At 42.8% G+C, this 21,967-nt stretch overlaps 1 protein-coding gene across 6 annotated transcripts in view; it reads left to right on the top strand.

Moving 5' to 3' along the window:
* TIAM2 (TIAM Rac1 associated GEF 2) overlaps positions 1 to 21,967 on the top strand; it is a 292,806-nt gene that overhangs the window by 154,251 nt on the left and 116,588 nt on the right. For 4 of the 6 annotated variants that reach the window (XM_038740613.1, XM_038740619.1, XM_038740582.1 and 1 more), the window contains exons 4-9: positions 2,296 to 2,407; positions 2,584 to 2,721; positions 3,599 to 4,798; positions 13,046 to 13,481; positions 16,624 to 16,796; positions 18,160 to 18,384. In XM_038740613.1, coding sequence (XP_038596541.1) covers positions 3,605 to 4,798; positions 13,046 to 13,481; positions 16,624 to 16,796; positions 18,160 to 18,384 — 2,028 coding nt within the window. In that variant the 5' untranslated portion in view covers positions 2,296 to 2,407; positions 2,584 to 2,721; positions 3,599 to 3,604. The remainder of the gene's footprint in view (positions 1 to 2,295; positions 2,408 to 2,583; positions 2,722 to 3,598; positions 4,799 to 13,045; positions 13,482 to 16,623; positions 16,797 to 18,159; positions 18,385 to 21,967) is intronic. The other 2 variants (XM_038740597.1, XM_038740604.1) reach the window with 2 other exon arrangements.

The raw sequence follows: 21,967 nt of genomic DNA, 5'->3' as shown, positions 1-21,967 counted from the left end.
GAAATAAGCCCAGGTTTTACTGCTATCAAAATGGTTATTTTGAAAATGTACACTGTTGAATTTGGATATGTGACAACTTTGTTCTTTAAACTTGGCTCTTTAGTGATCTTTGGTTTGGTATTTTTAGAGTCACAGACAGTAAACACTTTAGGTAGGGAATATTTGGTAACCTGTTTTGAGAAAATATATTGTTGTGACGTTAGTTCTGTATCGCTGTTCTTCGTTGAAATTTATATCAACAAGCATGATACAGATCTGGACAACTTGAAAACTACAGGACTAATTGAGAAATTCAGATGAAACTCCCAAAAGGGTTAGAGTAGAAATGTGTTTTTTCCTTCTTAATTAATCAGTCAGTCAATGGTATCTCTTCAGCACTTACCGTGGGCAGAGCATTGTACTTAGCACTTGAGAGAGTACAGTATAACAGAGTTGGTAAAGAGATTCTCTGCCCACAAAGAGCTTCCAGTCTAGAAGACTGAACTCCTTGTCTTCCCTCCCAAACCCTCCTCTCTCCCTGACTTTTCCATCACTGTTGAAGGCACTACCATCCTTCCCGTCTCACAGGCCCGCAAGCTTGGTGTCATCCCCGACTCCGCTCTCTCGTTCACCCCTCACATCCAAGCCGTCACCAAAACCTGCCGGTCTCCGCTCTGCAACATTGCCAAGATCTGCCCTTTCCTCTCCATCCAAACCGCTACCCTGCTCGTTCAAGCTCTCATCCTATCCCATCTGGACTACTGTATCAGCCTCCTCTCTGATCTCCCATCCTCGTGTCTCTCCCCAATTCAATCCATACTTCATGCCGCTGCCCGGATTGTCTTTGTCCAGAAACGCTCTGGGCATGTTACTCCCCTCCTCAAAAATCTCCAGTGGCTACCAATCAATTTGCGCATCAGGCAGAAACTCCTCACCCTCGGCTTCAAGGCTCTCCATCATCTTGCCCCCTCCTACCTCACCTCCCTTCTCTCCTTCTACAGCCCACCCCGCACCCTCCGCTCCTCTGCTGCTAATCTCCTCACCGTGCCTCGTTCTCTCCTGTCCCGCTCCCCCTGGCCTGGAATGCCCTCCTCTGCCCATCCGCCAAGCTAGCTCTCTTCCTCCCTTTAAGGCCCTACTGAGAGATCACCTCCTCCAGGAGGCCTTCCCAGACTGAGCCCCCTCCTTCCTCTCCCCCTCATTCCCCTCTCCATCCCCTCCGTCTTACCTCCTTCCCTTCCCCACAGCACATGAATATATGTATATATGTTTGTACATATTTATTACTCTATTCATTTTACTTGTACATATCTCTTCTATTTATTTAATTTTGTTAATATGTTTGGTTTTGTTCTCTGTCTCCCCCTTCTAGACTGTGAGCCCACTGTTGGGTAGGGACTGTCTCTATATGTTGCCAACTTGTACTTCCCAAGCGCATAGTACAGTGCTCTGCACACAGTAAGCACTCAATAAATATGATTGATTGATTGATCATATTTATTGAGCTCTTACTGTGTGAAGAGCACTGTACTAAGCACTTGGCAGAGGACAATGTAACAGAGTTGGTGGATGTAGTCCCTGCCCTCAATGAGCTCACAGTCTAGAGCAGGGTAGTTTTCAGGGAACATTATCATGGTGGATACAGTCCCCTGTCCCTCATGGGGCTCACAATCTAGATAGGATGGAGTAGAACTTAATCCTCATTTTACAGATGAGAAAACTGAAGCACAGAAATGTTAAGTGACTTGTCCAAGATCACACAGCAGGCAGGGGGTAGCGCTTAGAACAGTGCTTGGCACATAGTAAGTGCTTAACATATGCCACAAAAAAAAGTGGCAGCACCGGAATTAGAACCCAAGTCCTTTGACCCTTAGGTCCAGGCTCTTTCCAGTAGGGCACACTGCTTCTCCGTGAACACATACCCACTCTTGTAAGCATTAGAAACTGGAAACGCTATACTATAGTTGGGTATATTTTATAATCTTATGACTTAGAGAATAATGTCAATAATTTTACTAAGATATTGATAGACTGTAAACTCTCTATGGACAGGGAACATGTCTACCAACTCTGTTTTTTGTGCTCTCCCAAGATTTCATTACAGTACTCTGCACATAGTAAGTGCTCAATAAATACCTTCGATCAATTGATACTTTTCTACATTCTTAGTCTCATTTTCTTTAGGCACTCTTAGAGTTCAAAGTAATGTAGAATGTCATTGTGACACAAGTTATTTCTTTTTTCAACAGATGCACTAAATCTCTGTTTTAAAATTCTTAACATTTACCACAGTTTTCTCATTTTGTTGTTTTCCAGAAAGATTTACTAGATTCCTTTGCTGCTGTTGTATGATATAATGGACAGTTCTCAAGGAAATGTAAAACACACCGACTATTAATTGCTGTCCCAGTAAACAGTGATTCTGCAGGTAATTTAGAACCTTACCTAAATCTGTGAATGGGATTAGAAGAAACATCATGTAAACATTGAAATCTTTATAATGTATATTTCAATGGGGTTATTATTGCAAGAAAATTAAAATGTTCTATTGAATGACATAATTTCTTCCACCACATCGTACCCCTCCCACTCTTGTTTTTTGAGGTGGAAATAGAAGATTATTTTCCAAGCAGCATAGTAGCCGGCACCAGGATAGAAAGAGGAGAAAGGTCATAAAACACTAATCCTGCAGACATGGCATTTCTTCATTGAGACGAGCAAACTCTGGAATAGAAAGAGAAGGGATGGTTACTATAGTTAATTGAATGCCTATTGTATAACATAATAATTAAGGCATTTGTTAACAGCCTGATATGTGCCAAGCACTGTACTAAGTGCTCTGGTAGATACCAAGCAATTGGACCTGGCATAATCTCTGTCCCAAATGGGGTTCACAGTCTTAGTAGGAGGCAAAGCAGGTATTTAATCCTTCTTTTACAGATGAGGAAACTGAAGCACAAAGAAGTTAAGCGACTTGCCCAAGATCACGTAGCTGGCAAGTGGCAGAGCCACTGATTCCTAGGCCTGTGCTCTTTCCATAAGGTCTGGGTACTTTCCTTTTCATTAGCCTTCCTACACAATCTTGCTTCTTACCTTGTCTGAGTCTTCACTACTAGGTCACATATGACAGAAGGCCAATGATTGACCCATTCCTGTGGCCACCTTGCCCAGCCTGGCCCATTGAATTCCACACAACCACTCCCAGTGATCTTTTTACATTTATCATCCCTGATGGTCAAAACACCATCACGTTGTCCTCTCCAGGCATGTAGATCTACATTCCCTAGCCTGAAGTGACCCTCATTCTTCTCCCCTCCCCGGACCAAATATGAATCTGAACTCACAGCTTTCGGGTTAATCTGGACATTAAGGGACGTTGACTGATGATGGGGCCAAACGTGTATCAGATGTTTTTATAGCTATCGATGATGCCTGAACCAGATGAGATCCCTCCCGACCGCATGAGCTAATAAGTAGTTTACATCCTTGATGTCCATGCCAGGCGAGGAACAGCCTGCTTAGTTCTTTTTCGAGTGTCTGTTGCTATTTTGAGCTCTCTGCACATACCGGAATGTGGCTTAGGTCATCAATCTTACTGATGCAACTGTTCTTAATTTAGGACAAAATGGGGAACTCCGAGAGTCAGTACAGTCCTCAAGGATCTAAAAATCACAGCAGCAGCACCACGGATACCAAGCAGAAGCCCTGTTCCCTGAAAATCCGCAGCATCCATGTGAAAGATGACAAATCCCTTCATGGGTGGGGCCATGGCAGCGGAGGCCCTAACTACAAGTCCAAATCCCTAGCCAGAAGCTGTCTCTCCCACTTTAAGAGTAACCAGCCTTATTCTTCCCGTCTCAGTGACTCCACGGGCAAAGTCGCCAAAGGCAGCACCCACCCCAAGCCCCGGATAAACACCTCAGGAAATTTCTGCCAGGGCAGTAATTCTGCCTTCTTGCCTGAGAACGGTTTCCACTACATTGGCCTTGAAGCGGCAGATGACCGAATCTCTTCCAGGGATTGCAACGGACACGCTCTGAACTGCTACGGAAAGAACAAGAGCCTTGCATCCACCCCGCCGGCTGAGGACCAAAAGAGCCCTAAGGTCCTGATCAAAACCCTGGGGAAGCTGGACGGGTGTTTACGGGTGGAGTTCCATAACAGCAGCAGCAGCAAAGTGCCTCCAGAAGAACCTGAGGGGCCAGTCCAGCTCTTACGGTATTCTCCCACTTCAGATTCAGAAGCCGCCAACCTGCTGGAAGTTAGGAGGAACTCCAGTGCCGATTATCCCGCAAACCACCACCGGCTCTCCCCCACTGACTCACGATTGCGGTCGAGTAAGGGAAGCTCACTGAGTTCGGAGTCCTCGTGGTACGACTCCCCTTGGGGAAATGCCGGCGATGCCAATGAGCTGGGTGGCTCTGACCTGACCAGAGCCGCTCCAGACACTAGCCCGCAGGCCAGTTTTCCACCTAATGATGGCCAGAAGGCCTTCAACCAAAGCTCATCCCTCTCTTCCCTCCGGGAGCTGTACAAAGATGCCAATTTAGAAAGTCTCCCTTCCACAGACTTCAGACTCTCTGATGAGTACTTCACCACCTCAGCCCGCTTTAGCAACCGCGTTTCGTTTGCCTCCTCCATGGATGTTCCCTCCACCCTAGACCAGCGAGGCCCCATACCCTACTGTTCTTACACCCTCCCATGCCGGAAATCCAAACCCTTAATGGAAGATGCTTCTAAGAAAGACACCTTAAAAACCAGGATGCGGCGTATCAGCGATTGGACAGGAAGTCTCTCAAGAAAGAAGAGGAAACTCCAGGTATGTGTATTTTTAGGGCAAAAAGAGAGTTTCACGGATGGGATGGTAGTGGAGGGGGTGGAAAAGGGGAGCCCTACTGAGAGCTCACCTCCTCCAGGAGGTCTTCCCAGATTGAGCCCCCCCTTCCTCTCCCCCTCGTCCCCCTCTCCATACCCCCCGTCTTACCTCCTTCCCTTCCCCACAGCACCTGTATATATGTATATATGTCTGTACATATTTATTACTCTATTTATTTATTTTACTTGTACATATCTATTCTATTTATTTTATTTTGTTAATATGTTTGGTTTTGTTCTCTGTCTCCCCCTTCTAGACTGTGAGCCCACTCTTGGATAGGGACTGTCTCTATATGTTGCCAACTTGTACTTCCCAAGCACTTAGTACAGTGCTCTGCACACAGTAAGCACTCAATAAATACGATTGATTGATTGATTGAGAGAGAGGCTCAGGCAATGGTGCAGACTTGTACGATTTTGAGACAACTGGAACTTTTTACACTTATTACAACATTGGAGTTTTCATTCCCTCTCCTCTCTGGGTGGTCTGTGCCCTTGGATCTGAATATATTGAGTACTTGGTATTCAGCCCCACAGCACTTATGTATGGTTCTTTATTGTTTTTATATTAATGCTTGTTTCCCTTTCTAGACTGTAAGCTTACTGGGGGCAGGGAACATGCCTACCAACTGTTGTATTGTACTCTCTCAAGTACAGTGCACTGCATACAGTAAGTGCTCAATGCCATTGATTGATTTATTGATTGATCATTCCACATCCAGCAGAGAACATCTGTAAATAATGCAGAAAAGTAGCACTAGCCCTACAATTAAGGCTGCAGTGGTTTTAAGTGGCACATTCTTGGGGGGCAATGAGGTTAAATTTTGGACTCAATTTCTCTATTACGTTCTCCTTTGACACTAAGTGACCCTCAGCCTCCCATAGTAGAAATTTTGAATTTTCTGGAGCTTGTTATCCTGGTTTTACTCCATGAAGCCTATGAGAAAGCAACAACAACAAAAAACACTTCGATATTAGTTCTTCCTAGACTCACCTTTTGGCTGTTCCTACAAAGGAAAATAAAAAAAGTCCCTTTGTTTTCTGCTATTTGGTTTTCCAGTTTGAAAGATTGTGAAATCCAAACAAATCTATTTTCTCCAATGCAGTAGCACCCATTCTTTCCCCATTGATGAATCTGTGTTTTAACTGGAAGGTAATACACTCAATTTTCCTATAATGCATGGTTGCCTTTCTGCAAAACTTTGTGTAATGGAAAACTTACATTGTAGAACTCAACAGGGTCTAATGTCAGTTTCATGCACAATTGTTCCTTCCAATACTGCTTCATACTGTATCCCTCTAGACTGTGAGCTCATTGTGGGCAGGGAATGTGTCTGTTTGTTGTATTATACTCTCCCAGATGCTTAGAACAGTACTTTGCACAGAGTAAGTGCTCAATAAATACAATCAAATGAATGAATGAATATCTAAAGCCTTGTAATAATAATCACTGTGGCATTTGTAACCCATAATATGTGCCAAGCACTGGGGTAGATACAGGATAATCTGGTTGTAAACAGTCCCCATCCCACGTGGGGCTCATGGTCCAAGTAGGAAAGCACTCTTCATTACAGAATTAAGGATGCCTTGGTTTTAGATTTGTATAGAGTTTGTGTTTAAGTGCTTTCACAACATTTCATCCTAATAATGTCTTCATGAGATCGGGGAGGCAAAGTAATAGCCTCTACTTTTTAATCTGAGGTCTGAGGCTTGGAGAGATAAATTGACAGGTCAAAAAAACTCAGTAGGATGGTAACAGAGTTGAAGCCAAAAACCATTCTATGGCTCGTATCTCCTAACTCTGTTCCATGCTGTGTCCACCTGACCACACTACCTTGCAAGCCATGTCGTACTGAGATTGGCACCCACAGTTGAATTTAGAGCCCAGAGTGCAAACCATTTCAACATTTTGTTTTTGAACCAATGGAACGATGAATGGGAAACCAGAACAAAAACAAATGACCAAAACCCACACAGGCAGTAAAATCTAGAATCAGGAAACATTTCAACAAAAGAAATAGTTTGGAAACCAGACCTGATATCCTGTGAACTCTCACCCTATTGATTCTTCAGCCAAATTGCAATCAACCAGTGGTACTTCAACATCTACCATGGACAAGATGTTGTACTAAGCACTTGAGAGAGTACAGCTTGGATGCTTTTTTGGCTAGTCATTCCAATTCAAATAAAGAACCAATTGCAGCTGTTTATTTTTGGTGATGACTATTTTATATTTTTCAACTCTGCACCTGGGGCAAAGCATCATGTTCCTTTACTTCTGTTATTGTCTTCAGTGTCCCCTTACTGCTCAGGTACAAGACCAAATCAATGGCCCAGAAAGATTTCATTCTTCCAGTTTCTTTTACAAGGCAAGGAGATAGAAGAGTAATTGGCCTGGGGAGATTTCCAAGGGTTTTAATTGCCTATTAGTATTCAGCCAAATACCATTCACCCCAGAATGAAGGTAGTGGGTTTTCACATTCACTTTGGAATATGTAATTCTTTTAAAAAAATATCAGTTCATTCATTCATTCAGTTGTATTTATTGAGCACCTACTATGGGCAGAACACTGTACTAAGTGCTTGGGAGAGTACGATACTGCATTAAACATACACATTCCCTGCCCATAACAAGCTTACAGTCTAGAGGGGAGACAGACAATTAATAAAAAAACCCAACTAAATTACAGATAGGTGCCTGAGTGCCATGAGGCTGAAAGGGGAGGATGTATAAAGGGAGCAATAATAATAATAATTATGGTATTATAAGAAGCAGCATGGCTTAGTGGAAAGAGCACGGGCTTGGGAGTCAGAGGGTGTGGGTTCTAAAGAAGCAGCATGGCTTAGTGGTAAGAGCATGGGCTTGGGAGTCAGAGGTTGTGTGTTCTAATCCTGGCTCTGCCACTTATCTGCTGTGTGACTTTGGGCAAATCACTTCTTTGTATTTCAGTTACCTCATCTGTAAAATGGGGATTAAGACTGTCAGCCCCACATGGGACAACCTGATTACCTTGTATTTACCCCAGCACTTAGAATGGTGCTTGGCACATAGCACATAACAAAATGCCATTAGTATTAATCCCAGCTCTGCCACTTGTCTGCCAACATAATTATTATTATTATTTGTTAAGTGCTTACTATGTAACAAGCACTGTTCTAAGCACTGGGGCAGATACAAGATCATCAGTTTGTCCCACCTGGGGCTCACAGTCTTAATCTCCATTTTCCAGTTGAGGTAACTGAAGCACAGCGAAGTTAAGCGGCTTGCCCAAGGTCACATAGCAGATAAGTGGTGGAGTCGGGATTAGAACCCACATCCCCTGACTCCCAAGTCTGTGCTCTTTCCACTAAGCCATACTGTGACACAGAAGGGAGTGGGAGAAGAGGAAAGGGGATCAAGCAATCAGTGGTATTTATTGAACACTTACTGGGCACAGAGCATCGTACTAAGTTCTTGGGAGTAGAACAGTAGGTACATTTTTCCTGCTGACAAGGAGCGTGTAGTATAGAGGAGGAGACAGGCATTAAAGTGAATTATGGATATGTACATAAGTGCCGTGGACCTGAGGGTGAGATAAATATCATGTGCCTAAAGGGTACAGATCTAAGTGCATGGGCAAAACAGAAGGGAGAAGGAATAGGGGAAATGAGGGAGGAGGCTGTATGCCTTTTTGACAAGAACTTTTTCCTGGGAAACCATAAACATTTAGTAGTGACTTTTGCCTGTACAGTAGCCAAGGAACTGTATATTATATTTTTTTGTGACTTGCCCAAGGTCACATAGCAGACAAGTGACCCAGTGGGATTAGAATCCAGGTCCTCTGACTTCCAGGCCGCTGCTCTTTCTCCAGTAGGCCACAGTGCTTCTCATTTAGTGGGAATTCAGATATAGGTTTCCTTCTCTGTAATCTAGAAGAGTAAAGTTGGCAAAATATTGAGATTAGGCCTTTTACTGTGTGCAGAGCACTGTATTAATCCCTGGGAAAGGATACACAGATGGAAGTTAGACATGTGTTTAAGTTTCATTAGGGAGGTACTTGTCTGAAACAATATCTTGATCAGACTTTAATCGAGTCTGGAACAAAAGTTGACTACTATTATTAATGTATTAAGTGTTTACTGTCTGTCAAAACACTTTTCTGGGATACATAGTCCTGGGATAGATAAAAATTAATCAGTTCCCATCCCGCTCGGGGTTTACAGTCTAGGAGGGAGAACAGACATTGAATGCCCATTTTATGGTTGAGGAAACTGAGGCACAGGGAAGTTAAGTGACTTGCCAAGGGCACACAGAAAACAATGGGCAAAGCTGGGGTTAGAAGCCAGGCCTTCTGACTCCCAGACCTGTGCTCTTTCCAGTAGGCCACATGGCTTCTCTACCTCAGACTTTATCACTCATGACAGTTTTTCTCCCCACCGGATTAAGAGTGACTGCGTCAACCTGCAAATCTCAATCTGGTCTTTACTAAGCTGCTTGCCATGTTAATATGCACGAACCCCTGGTAACTTGATCAAGGAAGTTCATCAAACGTTTTTTGTATACATATAGGGAGCTTACGGCATCAATCCCCTGATCTGCCAATTAGGAAGACCAAATGAGTCTCCAGGTGGCAAAGGCAGAGAACTGAAGAGGGTCTGATCTTATAATTAGCCCGAAGACTGGTGGTAATCGTTTTGAGTGCTGATGAGGACGTCACAGGGCCATTCTGTGAGCCCACTGTTGGGTAGGGACTGTCTCTATATGTTGCCAACTTGTACTTCCCAAGCACTTAGTACAGTGCTCTGCACACAGTAAGCGCTCAGTAAATACGATTGATTGATTGATTCCGTGCACAAGGCCATTCATGGGTAAACAGGCATGAACATGGAAAGTGCCACTTTGTGTGCAGTCAGAAAAGATCTACATTTTTCCCGTAACTGTAGGAGTCCCTCAGGGCTCAGTTCTGGTTCCCCTTCTATTCTCCATCAACATCCACTCCCTTGGAGAACTCACTCACTCCCACAGCCTCAACTCCTTCTATTTCTATACAGATGATTCTACCTTTCCGGCTCCAACCTCTTTCCTCCACTGTGGTTCCTTGTGGTTCCTCCTACCTTAAGTACTTCTCTTCTCAGGTGATATCTAATGATATCTCCAACTTTATATGTCCAAAACATAATTCTTCATCTTCTCACCCTAGCCCTGTGCTATCTTTTACTTTTCCATTACTCACATTCATTCATTTATTCATTCATTCAATCATATTTATTGAGAACTTACTGTGTGCAGAGCACTGTACAAAGTCCTTGGGAGAGTACAATACAGTGCTCTGCACACAGTAAGCTCTCAGTAAATACGCTTGAATGAATGAATGAATAAGCAACACATTCCCTGCCCACAATGAGCTTACAATCTTTTTTTTTGGCAGGGGTGGGGGGGAACAGACATTAATATAAATGAATTACAGATATGTAAATAAGTGCTATGGGGCTGGGAGGGGGGAAGAGTAAAGTGAGCAAGTCAGGGTGATGCAGAAGAGAGTGGGAAAATAGGAAAGGAGGTGCATAGTCCGGGAAGGCCTCCTGGAAGAGATGTGCCTTCAATAAGGCTTCTGTATAGACTGGTGGTAATTGTTTTGAGTGCTGATGAGGACGTCACAAGGCCATTCTGTGAGCCCACTGTTGGGTAGGGACTGTCTCTATATGTTGCCAACTTGTTATTGTTGTTGTTGATACTCTGCTGCACGGTTCATTTTTTGAAAAAAAGCTGTTCAGTACACATCTCCCCACCCCTCCAAAATCCTCCAATTGTACATCCGTCTCCACATCAAACAATATCCCCATCCATCCCTGTTTCACAGGCCAATAACCTTAGCATTATCCTTGGCTCGTTTCTCTCATTCAGCCCGCACATTTATTTTGTCACCAAATCCTGTTTGTTCCACCTTCACAACATCGCTAAAATCTGCCCATCATCATCAATGACATTTATAGAATGTTTACTGTGTGTACAGCACTGCACTAAGTGCTTGGGTGAGAGCAATATAACAGAGTTGGTAGACATGTTCCTCTCCTCTCAAACTGTTTCCATACTGATCCAAACACTTATACTCTGCCTTGACTACTGCATCAACCTCCTCACTGACTTCCTGCCTCCTGCCTCTCCCCTCTCCAGTCCTGACTTCATTCTGCTGCCTGGTTCATTTTTCTTAAAACCTGTTCAGTGCACATCTCCCCACTCTTCCAAAACCTCAAATGGTTGCATCAAACAAACCCCTTGCCATTAGTTTTAAAGCATTCAATCAGTTTACCCCCTCCTGCCTTACCTCGCTAATCTCTTACTATAATCCAGCCCGCACACTTCACTACTCTAATGCCAACCTACAGCTTGTAACCTGATCTCTGCTATCTCATCACCAACCTTGCCCATGTCATCATCATCATCAATCGTATTTATTGAGTGCTTACTATGTGCAGAATGTCACTCCTCTGGCCTGGGACTCTCTGCCCTGTCTTGCCCCTTTATATCTGTCTCTCTGTCTAAATTATAAGCTCCTTGAGGGCAGAGATTAGGTCTACCAACTCTACTGCACTGTACTGTCCCAAGCATTTAGTACAATACTCTGCATACAGCAGGTACTCAGTAATTACCATTGATGGAGTGACTAATTGCTTAAATAAGGGATTAAACCCCTTTTCAGTTGTATCTATTTCCAGACTTAAAGTGTAGTTTGAAAATACACTTCAATTTCTATCTGGTGATTCACCTCCCTCTGACACAGGCTGTCTTGTTTTGTAAAGCATTACCGAGTGCTTGTTTTGTGCAGAGCACTGCACTAAGTTCTTGGGAGAGTACCATGCGACAGAATTGTTGGACATGTTCTTTGCCCACAAGGAGCTTACAGTTTAGAGTCTGCTGCCAACTACTCTAGGTGTGTCCTGCATGTGTTGTTTTTAGCTACTAACCTAATGTCGATTCAAGCCCAGGAGAAATAGTATTTTTCCCCTGGATATTTTAAGAGGAGCCACAAGCTGTCAGGCTTTTAAAACTGAAAATATTTTCTCGGCTTCCGGTATTAAATAACTCTAGGAGTCAGTTTATTTGCTTTATTCCTGCCTCTCAGAGTGCAAATCAGTATCACTATGGGAGATAATATGTACAGAAAAGGAAAATAATATTTTCATTGGTAATGGCTCTTGCTCAGCTTTTTAAGTTTCTCTGGGTATTTTGAAGCAGTGTCTTGTCAGATGATCATTTTTCCTACAAAAGGCAGTAAGTAAACACTAGCTTGCTCAATTTCTGTTCTATATCTATAAAATAAACCTTCATGAAACTGAATCCCTCAAAATAAAACTCTTATATAAAGTGTCCTTGAGCCAAGTCTCCCAAAAATGTAATTTAATTTTAATTTTAATTTCATTTGGGAAATGTCAGATAATTAAATTCAGACCAGCTGTTCAGAAGGCTTTAGATATGCAGATTTGTGAAACTGTATACATACGTATGAGTGCCTATGTATTTTAAACTCAAGGCATTATATAAACTTTCTAGTGGGTGCAAATGACTGGACTAGGAGCTGAGCTTGGAATAAAATGGCTATACAGGCTCACAGTTTCATATCACTGTTCATCCTTCTGAATTCCAAAATATTTCCTGTGGTTGAGGAAGTAGGTGAGGAGTGGGTCGGAGAGTGAAAGTAGAAGGGCAATGTAAGGGACTGTCAGGGATGAGGAGGGTGTGAAGGGAGGTGAGAGACCCTTTAGCCTCTTTTATCCTTCAAGATTTCCCTATCAAGAGTTGAACTCTGTGTGTGTGAATGTGTGCGTACAGACCCTCTCAGTAGGCATCCAAATGGATCTTTCTTTCAGACAATTTAGGCCTCAGAAGGGGGTTGTTGATCTAACTGATCCCGCTGGCCTGATTTTATAGAGAATATCAATTGTTAAATGGTCGCATTGTGAGGTCCTGGTGAGCAAAGTCCATGAATCTTTCCATGTGCAATTTCCCCTGCAAGGACTCCATTTCTCTGCATCACATAGGCACTCAGAGAATATCTCTGAAATTCATGAGGGTCTTTGGTCAAGCTCAGCAACTTGCTTTGCAGAACCATTGATAACGGAAGCTGTGTGGTGTAGGATCTAATGAAGGAGAGAAATAGCCTCTTAATTAGATCTACATCCCAGGACCAATGATAATGTGCTTCCTCTCCAGGAGCCGAAATCCAAAGACAGGAATGACTTTGTGGATTGCAGAATCGAAGGCCTCAATGCCGAAAGCCTATTGCCTTCCCAGGTGTCTAATTCCTTGTGGTCAGCTGGCTCTGGACCTATCCTGACTCAAAGGAGCCAGTCCAACGGTGCCATCGGTGGCGATGCCCTGCGGCAAAACATCTATGAGAATTTCATGCGTGAGCTGGAGACAGGGCGGACGAATGGAGAGAACCCCGAAACCTCGACGGAGACCGCGGAGTCCAGCAGTTGTTCGCTCAGCTCCTTAGAACAGTTGGACCTGCTCTTTGAGAAAGAACAAGGGGTGATCCGTAAAGCTGGGTGGCTCTTCTTCAAACCTCTCGTCACTTTGCAGAAGGAGAAGAAGCTAGAGCTGGTAGCCCGCAGGAAGTGGAAGCAGTACTGGGTGACCCTTAAAGGTAAGCGCATGGCCTGCTCGTTTCATCATCAGTCGTCATCATCGGTGGTATTTATTGAGCGCTTATTGCAGAGCACTATACTGAACGCTTGGGAGGGTACAATCCAACAGAGTTGGTAGACACGATTCCTACCCTTGATGAGTTTACAGTTTAGAGGGAAAGATAGATGTTAATGTAAATAAATAATTTGTAATATGTATTTATAGGTACGTGCATATGCCATTTGGATAGGTAATTGTTGATTGGCCCCAATCCTCAGACAGGTGTTTTTTTTAAATAGTATTTGTTAAGTGGTTATTATGTGCCAGGTACAGTTCTAAGCACTGGAGTAGATAAACGGTAATCAGCTTGGACACAGTCCATGTCCCATGTGGGGCTCACACTCTTAGTAATACCCACTTTACAGATGAAGTAACTGAGGCCCAGATAAGTGAAGTGCCTTGCCCTAGGTCTCACAGCAGACAAGCAGACTAGAACCCAGGTCCTTCTGACTCCAGGCTTGGGCTTTAGCCACTAGGAAGTACTGCTCCTCAGGTTGAAACCATGTTAATTGAGATTTAATATGAAGAGTATTGAATATTTAAGGATAGAGGTGATATAGTGAGTTTTACAAAGAATTCATCCTCATCAAATCATCTTTACTTCGTGGTCACCTTCTCTTCAGCCTCTGAATTAATTTATTATGGACCATGGCCCTCTTCTTGAATCTAACAAGGCACACAACTGTTTAAATTCTTATCTCATATCTGGGTTATGGATTCCATATCTGACCCCCATATAACAATCCTCCTGGCTTTTGAGTGATTTGAGAATAGAATTTGGCCCAAATGAAATTAAGAATAGGTAGGATACTGTCATAATGAACTGAAACAGGAGAATTGTCCAACCTAGCCAATATATTGAGGAAATGGGAGTTGAGCCAACCAGTTTTTACCAGCATTTTGCATAAAGAGGAAAAAAGACTTTTCTCTTTTAAAGGCTGCTGCTTTTTCTCAGTTTCCTCTCTCATATCCATATATTGTTGAACAGTAAGTACTCAGTATGAGGTATAGATTGAGAATGCTAAATCAGTGCAGCGTCAATTTATGTAAAGGTGAAAAGGGGGAAAAAAAAGCAAAAATCCTTCGGTATTTTTGTACCCTGTAGTCAAAGACCAGACTAGGGTGTACTGAGTTAATAGATTAAATCACCTTTCCTGATTACTTAGCAGCAGTAAGTAAATTATTGACACCTGACAGCCCCTAAAACCTCCCCTTTCTAGCTCTTTTGGAAGTTCTTTTTTTTTAAAAAAAAGATGGTATTTGTTAAATGCTTACTATGTGTCAGGCACTGTACTAAGCACAGGGGTAGATACAAGGTAATCAGATTATACACAATTCATATCCCACATGGGGCTCACAGTCTCAATCCCCATTTATCAGGTGAGGTAACTGAGGCACAGAGAAGTCAAGTGACTTGCCCAAGGTCACACAGCAGACAACTGACAGAGCCGGGATTAGTACCCCAGGTCCTCTAACTCCCAAGCCCGTGCTCTTTCCACTAAGCCATGCTGCTTCTCAATTCCTTAATATAATGGCAGATATCTTCTTCCCACAGGTATATTTGACAGAACCTTTAATTGTGCTTTTGTGGTAAAATGAGGAGGCTAGAATTCATGGTGCATTTTTCACCCAGAGGTTGTAATAGTGCTGGGATTCTAGATTCTTTAACTATAAAAGAGGGTTCCTGGAGGTCCTGAAGGATGGAACAACTTGGGGTGTGTGTGTCTTACTCTGAGGTCTGACAGGAATTAGCTGAATAACTGTGGGTATCATGTCACTTTCCTGTGCCCCAATTCCCCTAAACCTGTGTGAATAGCACTTTGAGGTCCAGAAATGAAGGAGCTGCTTTGTGAGTGTAAAATATTACAAATGCACATTCCTTCATTTCCTTTTCAGTCCAGGAAAGGCATGTGATAGAGAGATTTTTGCCAACATAAACTTTTCCATGTGGCTTTCTACACCTATTTCCTCTGAGAGTGCAGCCAATTGAGTTCAGCACACTTGTTTTAGCATTTGAATTGCACTGTTTAGAGTAACTCTTGGGTTTATTTTTAGTTAAAATCTAAATATTCGGGCAGATCCGATTTTATATATGTCCTGTAAGTGCCTGAGCAAGTGAACTGAAGAGAGCTTGCTGGAGTCAGAGATATACATATGGCTTATAACCATCTGGTTATCTACCTAGGCTGATTTATAGGTGCTCTAAGGTCACTATTATGCTTCAGGGCCATGGTAAATCCCTTTCCCATCTATCTTCTCTTACCAGTGTATTTTACAAGATGAATGGCATTCAGTCCCATTGGTTTTTTCTGGACTTGGATAAAATAATATCACTGTGCTACTTCATTAGGTTTATAGCAAAGAGTTATCAGCTCAACTTTTTACAGTGGTTCTGTCTTAGGTTTTTCTATTGAAGTTGACCAGAGCTGGAAAGACAGAGGCTGGAAAGCTGTGTGGAAAGGACACAGGCCTGGGAGTCAGAGGACCTGGGTTCTAATCCTGGCTCTGCCACTGACCTGTTGTGTGGCCTAGGGCAAGTCACTTCACTTCTTGGTATCTCAGTTCCCTCATCTGCAAAATGGGACTTCAAAATCTCATCTCCTCCTTAGACTGTGAGCTCTACATGGGACCCGATTATCTTGTATCTACCCCAGTGCTTATACAGTGCTTGGCACACTGTAAGTGCCTCACAAATACCAGAATTATAATTACTATTGGAAGGGGCCAGGATTGTAGTTCATTGTCTCATGAAGGGTGTATTCGTGGCATTTGGAAACGCTTGGACCAATGTTAAGGTGGGAGATTCAGAACATAAAACTTTTCCACATTGGCATTGAGCAAATTGAATTTGTTACTGCAGGAAGCTGTGGAAGAAGAAACTAGCACTATGTTCAAGAAGAAATAGAACAACTCATGGGTTGCCTTGCTAGCCCTGGCTGTGTAGCCTAGTGGAAAGAGCACTGAACAGGGAGTCAGGAGGACCTAGGCTTGGACCCCAACTCTGCCATTGGCTTGCTGTGTCACCTTGGGCAAGTGGCTAAACTTCCCTCGGTCTTGGGACCCAGGGCACAGAACTCATTTATTCCATTTCTCTTTGTAAGGATGCACACTGCTGTTTTATGAAACCTACGGCCGGAATCCCACGGAGCAGAGTGGTTCTCCTAGGTGTGCCCTCTTTGCCGAAGACAGCATAGTGCAGTCTGTTCCCGAACATCCCAAGAAGGAAAACATATTTTGTCTCAGCAACTCATTTGGAGATGTCTATCTTTTCCAGGTTCTCCTTCTCCTTTATGTATACATGACTCTGTGTGTGTGTGTGTGTGTGTGTGTGTGTGCGTGCTTGTGTGTGTATGTGTCTGCGGTTGTGTATGGTGGGATTGGAGGGTGAAAATGGAATGGAAATTATCATGGTGAAGAAAAGAGCGAAGTGAAATGACCAAGAATGGTGAGAGAGCTAGAAACTTGAAATAGTAATGCCAGGACAAATAAGAGTGTAAGGGAGAAGGCACCTGAAATTGTGCTGTCTACCAATGTTCAACATGGGACCTAGATTAGCCATTGACTGAAGCCCACAGCATGCTCTCTCACTGATATATTTTACCTTCTTGCTTACCTCCCTTGTACTTCCCCAAGTGTTTATGCTCTGCTCACAGCAGACACTCAGTACTTTCAATTGACTAATGCAAAACCAACTGTATTGTACCTCCAATCCTGAGACTAGGGATGTTCAGTCAGTTGTATTTATTGAGTGCTTACTGTATGCAGAGCACTGTATTAAGCACTTGTGACAGTACAATATAACAATAAATGGACACATTCCCTTCCCCCAGTGAGCTTGCAGTCTAGAGGTTAGGAGACAGATATCAACAAATAAATTACAGATATGTATGTAAGGGCTGTGGAGCTGGGAGGTGGGAAAAACAAAAGGGAGCAAGTCAGGGTTATGCAGAAGGGAGTGGGAGACAAGGCGAGGGGGTGCTTAGTCTGGAAAGGCCTCTTGGAGAAGATATGCCTTCAATAAGCTTTTGAAGGTGGCGAGAGTATTTGTCAGATTTGAGGAGGGTGCAGGCCTGAGGGTGTTTTCCCCTTGCCCTTTTACTCTTATGGGAAGCAGTAGAGAGAGCACAGTCCTGGGAGTCAGAGACCTGGGCTCTAATCCTAGCTCTGCCTCTTACCCACCATGTTACCTTGGACAACTTATTTAGTTTCTCAGCACCTCATCTGCAAAATGGGGATTAAATATATATTTTGGTTTAAGAGTCTTGTGTGGCTCTAAATCAGTCGCAGGAGGTCCACCCAAACCATCCTGATAGTTGGAGGAGGTTCAAGTCCTTAAAGGTGTGGACCAAAGTAACCCTGGGGCTTGTAAAGGAGAACTGGCAACTAGAGAGCCATGGATATCTGCTAAACCCTTCACCGAGAGTTTCTGCTCCACCTTCCTGAACCTTTTGGTAGGTCTAAGCCAACGAAGATGTTGTCAGTATATGATTTGAGTGTTTATAGGAGGAAAAAATTAGAAGATTTTCCTTTGTGGCCAAATATTGTGTGGTGGTCTAGAACCAATGCCATAGCAGGCCTCGTCTGAGAATGAACCCCTTCACCATTACTGATATCTGTTGTTTGCTCCTGACTTTTAGGCTACCAGCCAGACAGACTTGGAAAACTGGGTGACTGCTATCCATTCTGCTTGTGCATCTCTCTTTGCAAAGAAACATGGGAAAGAGGACACTGTCCGGTTGCTGAGGAGTCAGACCAAGAATCTACTTCAAAAGATTGACATGGACAGCAAGATGAAAAAAATGGCAGAATTACAACTCTCTGTAGTTAGTGATCCAAAGAATAGGAAAGCCATAGAAAACCAGGTAAGACCATCTTAATAAAGTGGTATTTGCTTTCTCTTTTGCAGTCTGCTTCAAAGGGACACAGCATGGTGGACAGAGATTTTAGAACTTTCCATTGAAACAGAGAATGAGGAAAGCCTTCCTTCTTCTTTTCTTGTATTTTTCCTGGTTTATTTGACAGTATATACTAGAGACATAACTTGAAATTTGATATCTTTTCTTTGTTTTAATAATGGGGAAGTGCTTAGTAATGTGCTCTGCACATAATAAGAGCTCAGTAACTACCACCGATGGATTGATTAATCATCCACATAATCAGGTAGCGTATATATGACGTGGTATTCTGGAGTCTCTTAAAGATCCCGGGCTAATATTAGTTTCATTCCTTCTCCGACAATCCAGTTCTCACCCCTCAGGCAAAATTTGACAGTTGTTTTAGTGGTGCAGTGGCAACAAAAGTCAGCAGCATGAGCCCAGGAAGTGAAAGAAGGAAGTGAAGCCTGCCAGAGGATGGAGGTGGGCGGAAGGTGATTACCTGTTTTGGGATTTTGCCAAGGGACCATCACTGACACTGGTTGACAGTGTAATGTGGCTCAGATCCCAGCATTTGTTTTCCTTGGCTTTCCCCCATCTACTGAAGCAATAAGCACAAGCTAACCCCGTTTGGGCGATCTGGCAAGTACTCACAGCTAGAGGCGGTATGACCATAGACCATGGATTCAATTTTTTTTTAAAAGAATTAGTATCTCTACATTTATCTGCCTGGATAGTCTGAAGCTTGTGATGTGTGTGGTCAGAGTCTCTGGGAGTACAGATTAGATGCAGATAACAATAAAAGGAAGAGCAACAGCATAGTTGTACCATGACAAAACTCATGGGTTTGGAGATTCAGCTTAGGGTAGTGTGAATGACGGTTTTCATCTCTTCTTGACATTTGACAGCTTTTACTGAGAACTCCGCACAGAATTCCCACAGCACTTATGTACATATCTGGAATTTGTTTATATAAATGTCTGTCTTTCCTCCCCCCTTCCCCTCCCCCAGATTGTAAGATTATCATGGGAAGGGAATGTGTTTGTTATATGGTTATTTTTTACTCTCCCAAGTGCTTCATACAGTGCTCTGCTCCCAATAAGCACTCAATAAACTGGATTGATTGATTGGATTCCAGGGTTCCATCTACCATGGTAATGAATACCCACTGGGTCAAAGTTTTTTTCTGGGGTGACTATGGTGAGTTCCTTTGTTGGTTTTCTGGGGAAACTGTCCCTGGGTCCAATGACTAAAGCAGCTTTGTCCACTCAAAGGATGAGCACCATCTCAGTTGAGCACAATCACCTCAAATTCTTAATAACTGTGGAATTTAAGTGCTTATTATGTGCCAAACACTGTACTAGGTGCTGGGCTAGATATAGTATAATCAGGTTGGACACAAACCCTGTTACAGCTGGGCTTCAGAGACTAAGTGGACTCTTCTGAATTTTGCTCCCCCAAGCACTTATTACAGTTCTCTGCACACAATAGATCCTCAGCAATCCATCAATAGTATTTATTTGTTTTCCCTTGTGAGAGTGTCAGATCTTTGTTGTCAGGAAATGTACCACTTTGTTATTCTGAATTTCCTTGTGCTTAGTACAGGGCTATCACCGAGGTTCTCCGCATACAACAGAGCCTCAATAATCCATCAACAGTATTTGTTTTACCCTGTGAGGGTGTCAGCTCCTTGTTGTCAGCAATGTACCACTTTGTTATTCTGAATTTCCTTGTGTCTATTGCACTAGTGCAGGTGTTTCCAGTGACAATGTATGGATCCAAAAACTGGACAGTGAAAAAATAGGATAGAAAGCACACCGATTCTTTTGAAATGTGGTGTTGGAGAAGGCTTTTGTGAATACCATGGACAGCCAAAAAGACAAACAAATGGACTTTGCAGAAAATTAAGCCAAAGTGGTCTTTGGAAGGCCAAATGACTCGACTTAGATCATTCATTCATTCAATCACATTTATTGAGTGCTTAATATGTGCAGAGCACTGTACTAAGTGCTTGGAAAGTACAGTTAGGCAACAGATAGAGACAATTCCTAGGAGGATTAATTCTCTGGAGAAGACACGAATGCTAGGAAAAGTCCAGGGAAAATGTGGAAGAGGCAGATCAGCAGCTAGATAGATAGAGACCCCAACAGCAATAATGGAAGAACCATTAGAAAGGTTGCGGATTAGGGCAGAAGACAGGATGTTCTGGAGAAAGTATATCCATGGAGTCGCTATGAATCGGAAATGACTCAACGGCACTTAATAATAACAAAAGTGCAGGACTCCATAGCCCATGAGTACTCAGTAAATGTTACAAGTTGAGCATTGATACCAGCATGACATCCAGGTAGAGGTGTCTGGAGGCAAGATAAAATGTTCAGTTGTAGAAAAGGAGAGGAGTTGTGGCTAGGGAGGTAGATTTGTGTGTCATCGGCATAGAACTGGTAGCAAATGAGTTCCCTAAAGGGCTGAGTTTTAAGTGAAAAAAGGATGGCCAGAGAAAAGAGAGGAAAACCAGGGGAGAACTGTCACTGAATAAAGCTTAGTTTGGTAAATTTTGCCATGCTTGTTGAAGGCCAGAAACCAATCTTTTTCCTTTCCACTCCCTAGAGTACTTAGTGAAGGTCTTTGTATACAACATGGACTCACTCAATGCAATTTAATGATGAAATAAATTCTTAAAATGTTAAATGAGAAGAAATCAGTGAGCAGAAAGCTAGTGGGATTATTCTCAACCAACAGTGAAAGGCTTCTTACTAGGACTTTATTATGAACCCCCTGTTTAACTTATTTTGATTATCTCTTTCCAGAGGGCTAGTGGTTGTTGGCAATATGAGTATAAAGTAAGCATTTAGTTGTACTCATAATGTTCAGTAATGGCTGGAATTAGCTCAATATATTAAAAACCTGATTGATTCTATTTTAGTCATGTTTATTTTGTTAAGAACCACTAGGAGTGTTAACTCCAGAGGTGGGTGGAGAAATCACATTGCCGGCTGGTCTCCTTACTTACTTAGCTTGCGAGGGTAAAGAATGCTGCGTTTCTTTAATGGGGGCTAAACAATTATTTTTATACCCAGGAATGTGATTTCCACTGACCTGAATAAAAGCTTCTTTGATAATTGAGGGGATTACCATGTATAATCCTTTAGATTCTCTAGCTACTCCATCAACCCTACTCTTTCCCCAGTTCTGCCTCCCCTAACCCATGTGATCCCATGTGAATGTCTAGCATGAGCAATGACGATGAAGACTGATTGTGTGTTATGCCCACTGAAAATGTTCTGGGCATCATTTCTGCACTGTCTATGTAGTGGTTAAATGTTTTCCTAATGGGTTTTGTGTCATGGCTGACATGAATCACATTTGCTATGCCAGTTTTACTTAACTCATTCACCAGATGCTTGGAAGAAGAGGTATTTACTCCGTATGCGCTGACACTAAGAGTATGAAACATTAAGGGAAAAAGAAAGACACATGTTTAGAATTACTTTTATGGGAGATTTCCTTTGACCAAGAGAGTTTTATGGTATTTTCAAATCAAGATAAATAGGAAGGTCTTCCTTTTACC

The sequence above is a fragment of the Tachyglossus aculeatus genome, chromosome 2 (assembly GCF_015852505.1).
Source record: "Tachyglossus aculeatus isolate mTacAcu1 chromosome 2, mTacAcu1.pri, whole genome shotgun sequence".
Lineage (NCBI taxonomy): Eukaryota > Metazoa > Chordata > Mammalia > Monotremata > Tachyglossidae > Tachyglossus > Tachyglossus aculeatus.
This window is presented reverse-complemented; position numbering and strand designations above follow the sequence as displayed.